The sequence below is a fragment of the Arachis duranensis genome, chromosome 1 (assembly GCF_000817695.3).
Source record: "Arachis duranensis cultivar V14167 chromosome 1, aradu.V14167.gnm2.J7QH, whole genome shotgun sequence".
Taxonomy (NCBI): domain Eukaryota; kingdom Viridiplantae; phylum Streptophyta; class Magnoliopsida; order Fabales; family Fabaceae; genus Arachis; species Arachis duranensis.
Window position 1 is genome coordinate 11541148 of NC_029772.3, and position 10338 is coordinate 11551485.

At 37.4% G+C, this 10338-nt stretch overlaps 2 protein-coding genes and 1 pseudogene across 2 annotated transcripts; 1 reads left to right on the forward strand and 2 right to left on the reverse strand.

The window, feature by feature from the left end:
- Nucleotides 1-806: 806 nt before the first annotated feature.
- Nucleotides 807-4148, reverse strand: LOC127745533 (6-phosphogluconate dehydrogenase, decarboxylating 2-like; annotated as a pseudogene).
- A 1593-nt stretch (nucleotides 4149-5741) lies between these two features.
- LOC107475817 (ferredoxin--NADP reductase, root isozyme, chloroplastic-like) lies at nucleotides 5742-6551 on the forward strand. Its single transcript, XM_016095497.3, has one exon. It carries the CDS (start codon nucleotides 5742-5744, stop codon nucleotides 6501-6503), a length of 762 nt encoding a protein of 253 aa, XP_015950983.1. The 3' UTR covers nucleotides 6504-6551.
- Nucleotides 6272-8096, reverse strand: LOC127745536 (kinetochore protein NDC80 homolog). The gene is made up of 4 exons (XM_052258322.1): nucleotides 7956-8096; nucleotides 7515-7877; nucleotides 7110-7355; nucleotides 6272-6410 (listed from the first exon to the last, which is right to left on the reverse strand). The coding sequence occupies exons 2-3, from the start codon at nucleotides 7871-7873 to the stop codon at nucleotides 7271-7273; spliced, it is 444 nt and encodes a 147-aa protein (XP_052114282.1). The 5' UTR covers nucleotides 7874-7877; nucleotides 7956-8096; the 3' UTR covers nucleotides 6272-6410; nucleotides 7110-7270.
- Nucleotides 8097-10338: the final 2242 nt, after the last annotated feature.

Here is a 10338-nt window from a genome sequence, read left to right on the forward strand (position 1 = left end):
CAGGATCTCCATCTGATAGACGTTCTATATCTGGTTATTGTGTTTTTATTGGTGGAAACTTGATATCTTGGAAGAGTAAGAAGTAAAATGTTGTAGCAAGATCTAGTGTGAAAGCTTAATATAGAGCTATGGCACTTGCCACATGTGAACTTATATGGTTGAAGCAATTAGTTAAGGAACTTAAGTTTTGTGAGCCGAGTAAGATGGAACTGGTGTGCGATAATCAAGCTGCTTTTACATATTGCTTCCAACCCTGTGTTTCATGAACGGACCAAGCACATAGAGATTGATTGCCATTTCATAAGGGAGAAGTTGCAAAGTGGGAAAATAGTAACAGCCTTTGTCAACTCCAACGATCAACTTGCAGATATTTTCACCAAAGCTCTCCGGAGTCCTCGGATACAATACATATGTAACAAGCTTGGTGCATATGATTTATATGCTCCAGCTTGAGGGGGAGTGTTGAATATCAGATTAGAGATATAGGTTATATATAAGTTATTGAGAGATATAGGCTTTATATAAGTTATTCTGTTTTGATATAGTTTCTGTTTTTAAATATCTAATTCTGTTGTATCTCCTAGTATTAAGGGATTTTATTTCTGTACCTATATATATATATATTGACGCTGAGAGATGATTCTCTCAAGGAATTCATTCAAAACACAATCCTTGTCTCACTTCATTCATGTATTTCAAGTGCTAATAAGGCTAAGAACTTTTGTACATTCTTTTTCCTTATCTAGGATCCTTGGTATCTCGATAGATTAAGATTCAATTCCTTAGACCCTATGAAACTCCTGAAATTGAGAGATTTTAAAATGATTAAAGTATAATTTATTTTATGCTCAGCTCAGCACGAAGTTCAGAGCACAAAACATTACATTTATTAGAAATTCAGATAGGTTCGAATACAGTAATCTAAATTTTTAACTGCTTGGCTTGAACCATTCGGTATGGTACGATCCCTCTATATCGATCCTTTCGTACGTATGAGCACCAAAGTAGTCACGTTGGGCTTGCACCAAATTAGCCGGTAATCTTTCCCTTCTGTAAAGTGTCAAAGTAAGCAAGACTAAGAGACATACCTGAGGTGCTGATACCAGAATTGATGGCAAGGCAAACAATTCTCCTCCAGGCGGATTGGCGATCAATTATTTCCTTTGCAAACTCAGGATCGACAAGAAGGTTTGCCAGATTGGGGTTCCTGTCATATGCCTTCTTGATCCTGTCAAGGAATATTGCTCTAATGATGCAACCTCCTTTCCAAATCCGGGCCAGTTCACCCAACTTCAAATCCCATCCTTTTTCCATACTCTTTGCACGTATCAAATTCATTCCCTGAGCATAGCTACGGATTTTGACAGCATAAAGTGCTTTCCTAACATCGTGGATCAACTGCTGCTTGTCTACATGTTGATCAGCCAAAATATCGCCAAAACCAGCTGATTTGAAGACCTTAGCAGCCTCAACTCTCTCTTCCTTCAACCCGCTAAGGAACCTAGCATCCAAAGAAGATTCAATAGTGGGAGCAGCTACTGATAACTCGGCAGCTTGCTGAACAGTCCACTTACAGGTACCCTTCATGCCGGTTTTGTCAAGAACCTTGTGAACAAGATATCCATCTCCTTTACCATCCTTAATTCCGAATATATCAGCAGTGATTTCGATAAGGAAACTCCGAAGTTCACCCTTGTTCCATTCTGCGAAGGCATTGTGTAGATCCTCATTTGACAACTTTCCAACCAACTTCAGTACATCATAAGCCTCTGCAATCAGCTGCATGTCACCATATGCAATTCCATTATGGATCATCTTCACGAAATTACCGGATCCACCTTTGCCAACATACGTAACACAAGGTCCACTGTCAGGGACTTGAGCTGCCACCTTGAGAAGAATGTCTTCTATGTATTTGAAAGCCTCAAACGAACCACCAGGCATCAAAGATGGACCATTGTGAGAACCCTCCTCACCGCCTGAAACTCCCATCCCAAGATAAAGAAGACCTAATTCAGCCACTGCTTTCTCTCTCCTTTCAGTGTTCTCATACCACTCATTACCACCATCCAGATAGGTAGATAGAGTCTTAATGGTCTGGTCAACAGGTTCGCCGGCCTTAACAAGCATTATTATCACCCTTGGTTTTTGAATGGAATTAACAAAAGCATCAGAGTCATGGTATCCATAAACCGGAAGATTTCCTTCATGTTTTTCTCGTTCAACGGTCTCATCTACCTTCGATGTGGTTCAGTTGTAAACAGAGATGGGAAAGCCTTTCTCGGCAATATTGAGAGCAAGATTCTGGCCCATGACAGCCAGTCCCGCAAGACCTATTCTTGTCTTCCTGTTCAATGGTTGATAATGATCATGCATATGAGAATTAAAGTAGGAAGGTTCTGGAGGAAAACAAAAATCTGTAAACTACAATCACAGAATACTGCAAGCACATAAAAAACTCAGATTTACGAATGCGGGACTCAAGATGCCATCAATAAGTAAAACTTCTACCAAGTTCAATAGGAAGTATAATGAACTTGAACATGTTCCAAGAATGAAGACTATGATACTGTAGAAATGTGATCACTAATCAAACAAGGAAGACCAATAAACTTGATCATCACACTATCTAAACATTGGAGTAATGTTACCCAACAGATTGGGTTCTTAGGTTTCCCGGTCGAATGACGATCAATAGTAAAATTAGGATCCCAACTACCAAACAAGCTTTAAACTTTCCTAGATTTGCAGTTTCTGCTTCAAAATCCACAGGCATACAACTTTTACAAGATCTCATATTCCAGTTGTTTTATTTTTCCAAATATCTTACAACACAAAACAGCATAGCCCCAAAACCATACTCCCTCTAGCTCAAATTAATTGCATTTTGACTTTGTACATTCATACATCAATATATATGGATTGAATTTGTATCTAAAAACATTGATTAGATTTATGAATGTACCAAAGAAGGTTAAAATGACAGTTATTGTGAACCGAAGCTACTATCAACTGTATTTACTATTACATGCAAAGCAGTATCAGCAAGATCAAGGTTCAATAAAATCATCTTCACCCCACAACTAAGTCAATCGGTAAGAAAATATAGCACAGCACAGCACACAGTACTAAATTATCATCAACACTAAGATCAAAACCCAGAACATGGGTCGTAAAGCTGCCGGAGAGGACCCTTTGCCTGAGATGGCCATTTAATACTTTACTCGATGCAGCAAAAGGAAGAGAAAAAACTTGCAGCAAAAGGAAGAGAACAGTCACATCTAACAACACCACAAAATCACCTAACTACAACATAACCAGAAATTCCAATATGAACAACTATAGTTATTCTCAATGAATATGAACACCAAAAACTCAGACATCTAGGTCAGCAAAGCATTAATTTATGGGAAGGTCAGCAAAGCATGAAAGAACAATGTTTTTTTTCTGGTTAAGATGAAAGAATAATGTTACAAAAACCCTTCTGTTTCCTTAGGGCCTCCAGGGAGTATTAGGAGACTCTGTATAATTAGTACGAGAAAAATACCCCGTGGCACCAAAAGGAGCAGCAGCTCTCCCATAACCTTATATTTAGATAGGATGCGTTGCCTCCTAAAAACTCAAATCCTATCAAATCACCATCTTTTGAGACAAGCAATACATGCTCGAAGCTCCAGCTAGGAATCCCAAGAAAATTGCTCATTGTACTCTTTCATCACACATATCCTAAAACTATCCACGTCATGATAATAACGTAAAGCTAAACAACCTCCAAGTACCACGAGATGGCCAAACCAACCCTCTCCTACCTGTTTCGGCACATGAATCTCGAAAAATCTCTTCCTTTTGCTGGTATCAAAGACAAGAATAGTAGCTTCATCATTACCATAATAAATCAACCAGATTACAGACCAATGAACGTTGCCCACTCTCTCCTCTTTAGTTGGTCAGGAATAACATCCTCCTTGAAACTAGTCCACGAGTTGGACCTCAAGGAAAGGAAACCAAAAACGCCTTTCTCCTCTCCATCATTCCAATTATTCTCTCCATCCTTCTAATTCTTCCTGTCCATCATTCCAAGCTAAAACTACCAAGTAGTCATCTCTCGTTGCGTCGTACCCAAACCCAAAGAAAAGCTTTTCTTTGGGTTTGGGTACGACGCAAGGAGAGATGGCTACTTAGTAGTTTAAACTTAAAATGATGAAAAGGAACTTTAGAAGGATGGACAGAAGAATTGAAAGGTTGGAGAGGAGAAAGGCGACTTTGGTTTCCTCTCCTTGAAGTCCAATTCATGGACTAGTTTTAAGGAGGATGTTATTCTGACCAACTAAAGAAGAGTGAACTCTGGACACCTTCATTGTTCTTTAATGGGACTATTCACTGGTTGATTTATTATGGTAGTGATGAAGCTACTATTCTTGTCTTTGATACTAGCGAAAAGAAGAGATTTTTCGAGATTTCTATGACGGAAAGGGTTTTTTTTGGCAATCTCATGGTACTTGGAGGGTGTTTAGCTTTCCGTTATTATCATGACAGAACTACTGTGATATTAATGAAAGAGTACAATGTGCAATCTTCTTGGAATTCAATATATTAATGAATTGGGCTGGAAATGAATCCCTGTATGCCTCAGAGACAGCAGTTGCAGTTTCTGATAGATCCCTATTCATCTCTGAAATTTTAGACTCCACGTATTCTTTATACTTTGAGATTGAATCAACCAACTTCAGGAGCTCGCGAGCACGCATTTGTATTTTTTCTTCACTTTGCTTAATTGCTCCCTGCAAATTCAATTGGGTAGCCTGAAAAAGAAATCAGTACCAATGCAATCATGTTACACATGAAACTACGCCAGAAACATAGCTTATCTCTCAAGATTGATAGAGTCCAAAATACAATGAAGAGAATGACGCCTGAGACATGTTCAAGTCTTCACAAATTCAATTAGGTAGCGTTTGAAAGCAAGGACTGAGATTGAGACTAAGATGTTAGTTTTGGGACATAAAATTTCAATCCCGTTGGTACTTTTAGAAAATGGGACATAGGAGACTGAAACTTTTTTTAATAGAGACTGAAACTTTAATAACATTTATTTTTAAAATAACCTTCATTCAACTTTTTAAATTCCAAAACTAACCCCACTTTTCCTTTTCCAACAAGACACTGAGACATAACTCAATCTTGCATATTTTATACCAAATATAATTCAGAGACTTAATTTAGTCTCAGTCTCCCAATTTCTGTCTCTTGGTCTCAGTCTCAATCTCTCTTCTAAACATAACATTTACTCACTAAAGAATTAACAACCATAGAATTACCTTTAGAAGCTCAGCTGCCTCTCTTTCCATAATGTCCAGGTCATGACTTGCTACGTGGACATCCTCCAACGTTTGCTTTGCTTCAGCTGAACATCTATTTACATAATCTTGTGTTTCATTCTTTATCATGTTTAGTTCAGCTTCCATCTGGTGGATAATGTAACACACAGCAGAAGAACAAAAGTCAGGCAACAGTTTTCACAGGTAGATGATTTCTGCTTCCAATACGCATCTAAATGATTCTGACAAAGTGCGAAAAGATTGCCAGAAAATATAGAGAAACCAAATCAACAGTAGATGCAAAGCATAAATTTAGTTTGTGATTAATACAGTGAAGTTAAGAGTAAATATGGCAGCTAAAAGATGGATTAAAAAAAACAAATATTTTGAACAGCTGAATCATCATCTGCAATTACTGCAGACATGATTATAATGCAAGTACGATTGATTGATGTCATTCCACCTGGAGAAAATCCAAAGAAACCTGGAAGTCCCCATAATGTTCGGCTATATTCAATTGCTTTGATGAGGTATGGAGACAATTTTGATGGCAAAACCACCAGCTTGTGTGTGCGCTGTGCTGTTTATTATGATCCTGACACTGCAAAGGAAGATCCTTCTAAGCAAGGTGTTTGCAGCAACTTTTTGTGCAACTCCAAGCCTGGAGACAAAATTAAGATCACAGGGCCTTCTGGGAAGATCATGCTTTTGCCTGAGGATGATCCAAATGCGACACATATAATGATTGCCACCGGCACTGGTGTAGCTCCATTTAGGGGCTATCTACGTCGAATGTTTATGGAGTCAGTTCCTAAATTTAAGTTTGGTGGACTAGCCTGGCTCTTCCTCGGTGTTGCCAATACCGATAGTCTTCTGTATGATGACGAATTCACCAAATACCATAAGGACTATCCAGACAACTTCCGCTATGAAAAGGCTCTCAACAGAGAGCAGAAGAACAGGAGCGGAAGCAAGATGTATGTTCAGGATAAGACTGAGGAATATCGCGATGAGATCTTCAAACTTCTCGACAACGGGGCTCACATTTACTTCTGTGGTCTAAAGGGGATGATGCCTGGAATCCAAGATACCCTGAAGAAGGTTGCAGAGCAAAGAGGAGAAAATTGGGAAGATAAGCTTTCACAACTTAAGAAGAACAAACAATGGCATGTCGAAGTCTACTGATAATTCTGCATTGCAGAATAAACACATGCTTGCATTTATTTACCTTAAGTCTGAGTTAGGTGTTTTAATTAATAATCTTCATTAGACGGCTTGAGTAAGCTGTACATTGTTTACTTGATGAATACAAAATTGAAGAACCAAGTAAAGGTGGTGGTAGAGACATATTTTGACCATTTTGCAATCAAGATGCATCATAGTTAATTAATATGATGTTCAAGCATATTCAAAAAAAAAAACAGAAAAACAACAAACCATAAAGACAACTCAAGTATGATAAGTCATTGCTGTGGAAACATAGGTAAAATGTATAAGCTACAGTAAAGACCCTGGACCAACTCCTACATTCCAAAAGCAGTGCAGCATGCTGCCACCATCACTTAAATTAAAGTTACACCCATTCAGCATTGCATTTTGTTAATAGTAAAAATTCCAGTAGAAGAACATCAAGTTCACAATTATCTTTGGTTAATCTACGCAGATGAAAATCAAAATCTCCCTCTAGAAGGTTGAAACTTAAAGTGACAGCATAGTAGACACTGGTATCTGTGACAGGCTAAAAGTATAGAATCAACATTAATAAAATTCTGAGCATGATGATGCACTTACTTTATCAATCTGTGACTGCACTGTTGCAACATTATTTCTTTTTTCCTCAAGCCCAGAAGCATTTTCATTGGACATTTGCTGATAGGAAATTAACTCTTACCATCTCCTCATAGAAATCTTCTTAATGTCCTCAGTGTACGAGTTAAGTGCAGGCTTCAGACTCAATTTACGGTCAAAACCCATAATCTCAGCAGCCTAGTTCCCTTGGCATTCAACTGATACTGAATATCATCACCGATCTTCAACCTAGAAACACCAGCAAGAAGGATTAGATGCGCAGACTTGACTGTAAAGATAGACAACAAACACACCCTCTATCTAATACAAACAAGATCAATAGAATTTGCTTCATTTTAACCAAACAGTCAATAATCTATGGATATTATTAATGGAGCACAATTCAACCTCCTCAGCTCTTGGTTGCAATCCAAAGCAAGCGCCTCAAGGTCCTTGAACTCGTGAGAAAGACTATTCTCCAGTTCCTGGGACTTGTCCTCCCAAACATTCCTGGCAAGCTCGCCCACCTCGATCTCCCTCTCCAAAGCCTGCAACTCCCTCTTCATCCTCTCCACATCCCTCGCATTAACAGGCTGCGCCTCCACCATCCTCCTTAGTTCCCTGTTCTCCTCGCAAACCCTATGGTTCTCCCGCTCCTTCGCCTCCAGAACCTTCTCCTTCTCTGCCAGCACCTTCACCATCTCCTCAATCTTCCTCCCAACATCCTCAATCAGAAGATTAAACTTCTTCACATCGTCCTCTAGCATGCCCCTGTAAGAAAAACAAATAAGAATTGAGCAATCAAACCAAACTGAATTAAAAAAGATGAAGTCAAAGTCATCTAACTACCTTAGTCTTCTCCAGCTCGTCCTTCTTTTCGGGATGCAACCTCAGCTTCTCCAAGTCATCCCTCAAACTCTTGAGCTCATAGTTGGCAGCCTCGAGCTTCTCCTCGGCGAGGGCCTTCTGGTGGTTGAGCTTGTCCATGATGTTGAGTTCGAGTTCTTCAACCACATCATCACGGCCCTTAATGTAGTTAAGATAGGAATTGAGGGTGTACTGGTGGACAAGGTTGACCTGGACGAGGGACAAGACTGTATTGGAGGTGGATTCGGAGATGTGAGAGCCGAAGGAGGCGATCTGAACGAGCCAGTGAATGAGTGCGAGCAAGTGATGCCAGTGGTGAGGGTCGGGGGATTTAAGGATGGATTTGTGGATCATGAAGGGTAATTGAGGCGCTTCAGGAGAGGGGGCAGATCCTCTTCGAGCTTCGACACAGGGTACTCGATCTCTCTCAGAAGGATTTTTAGGGTTTCGAGGATGTCCTTCGCGGAAGGTGGGGTTTTGATGGATTTGAAGGTGATGGGATAATTCCGCGTCCAGAGGAACTCGTTGAGGGCGGAAATCACCGATTGCTGCAAGCGGCGCTCCTTGTAGTCCTCGATCCTCTTGCACCCCGCGCCGCCGGAGGAAGAACGGCGGCTGCTTGCCAAACTGGCGTCAGAGTCGCGGGGGAACTGATGGCGCTGATGGGAATCCGGCGGAATGAATGAGTCCTTGGTTGGTCGGCGGGTTCCGGCGCCGGATCTCATATCTGCGCTGTTAAAGGTGGTTCGAATCGGAGACACTTCAATTTTGAAAAGAAATCCGTGTGAGAGTGTTACTTTTCTCAATTTTTTGAGATTCCCGCTCAAAGTGACGCTCATATTATGTTTCCTGGAGAGGAGGGTGTACATGGGCCACTCAGTTTATTTTAAAATAAAAAAAATTAACATTTTAATATCATATTATAAAATAAAAAAAACTCTTAATACTATATTATAATACTGTTTATTTCAAAATTTTGATATTATCAATTATGACATAAATATAATAAAAATTATATGGTTCATTTATCTAAAATGATTATCAATTTTAAATATACTGATTTCTTTTGTTAGATAACAACTAGAATTATTAAAATATTTTTATACAAAGACATAATTGAAATATGATTAAATTGTTTGACATCTTTAACTAAATCTCTCAATATAATATATATTCATATTTTAGTTATTATTTTTATAGAAAAATTATTCTAATCATCTTTTTGTGAGAGTGTGAATTATCACTTTATTTTATATAATTTTGTTAGATATACAATAATTCGTATAATTATAGTTTACTTAACGGTTTAAATTTTTTATATAAATAATTTTATAATTAAAACATGAAAAATTCTAAATAAAAGATATAATTCTCTTTAAGAACACATTAATGATTTATCAATATATACAACATTAAGAATGATTTGAGGAATGATGTAGGGTTTTTCAAGAGACTCTCCCCTAGCAATTGACATGTATAATTAAATCTAAACTATAGACGAGTAAGTTATTATAATTTAATGTATACTATGTGATAATGCCAAATTTATGTTTGTGATAAGCACAAAATGTTTAAATATTATTGTATGTGGAGTTCATAACAACTTGTGTCAGAATTTAGTTTATTGGATTTAATTAATTAGTATATGGATCTATATCTTATTACTATACTATGCTAATAAGGCTAACTTTAGTACATTCTTTTTCCTCATCTAGGATCCCTAGTATCTGAATAGATTAAGATTCAATTCCTTAGACCCTATGAAACTCCTAAAATTGAGAGATTTTAAAATGATTAAAGTGTAATGAAGATTTAATCAAATTAAAATATATTGGTAATAATCATTTTTAAAATTTCTTTTCAATTTTTTATTTTTCACAATATTTATTTGTATATATCTTTTTCTTCCTTTCAATATCAGTCTTAATACTATTACAATTTCACTTTTCATTGATAATCACTTTACATTTTAAATACCAAATTTTAAACTAATAAAAGAATAAGAGCTAAAAAACTAATTTTATTTACAAAAAATATTAATTAATATTGAATGAACAAAATGTTATATATATAATTTTTGGTGAAAAATGTCTCTTTCCATGGTGGAGCTGAGTAAGACCTCGCACTAATGCTTCCATTAGAGGATGCCAGGGCCACATAACCATTCACTTTTTATCACATGTTTAATGCCTTTATCTTTTGTCGAATGTTTAAATCATTCATTTCATTTCAAGTAGTGATGTATCATCATATAAATAATTATCAACATAATAATATTATTAACATCTTAATAAAAAAAGATTTAACTATTTAATCTCTCTTTAGTTGAAGATTTGAAGTGTGGTTGAAATAAATGTATGTGCAC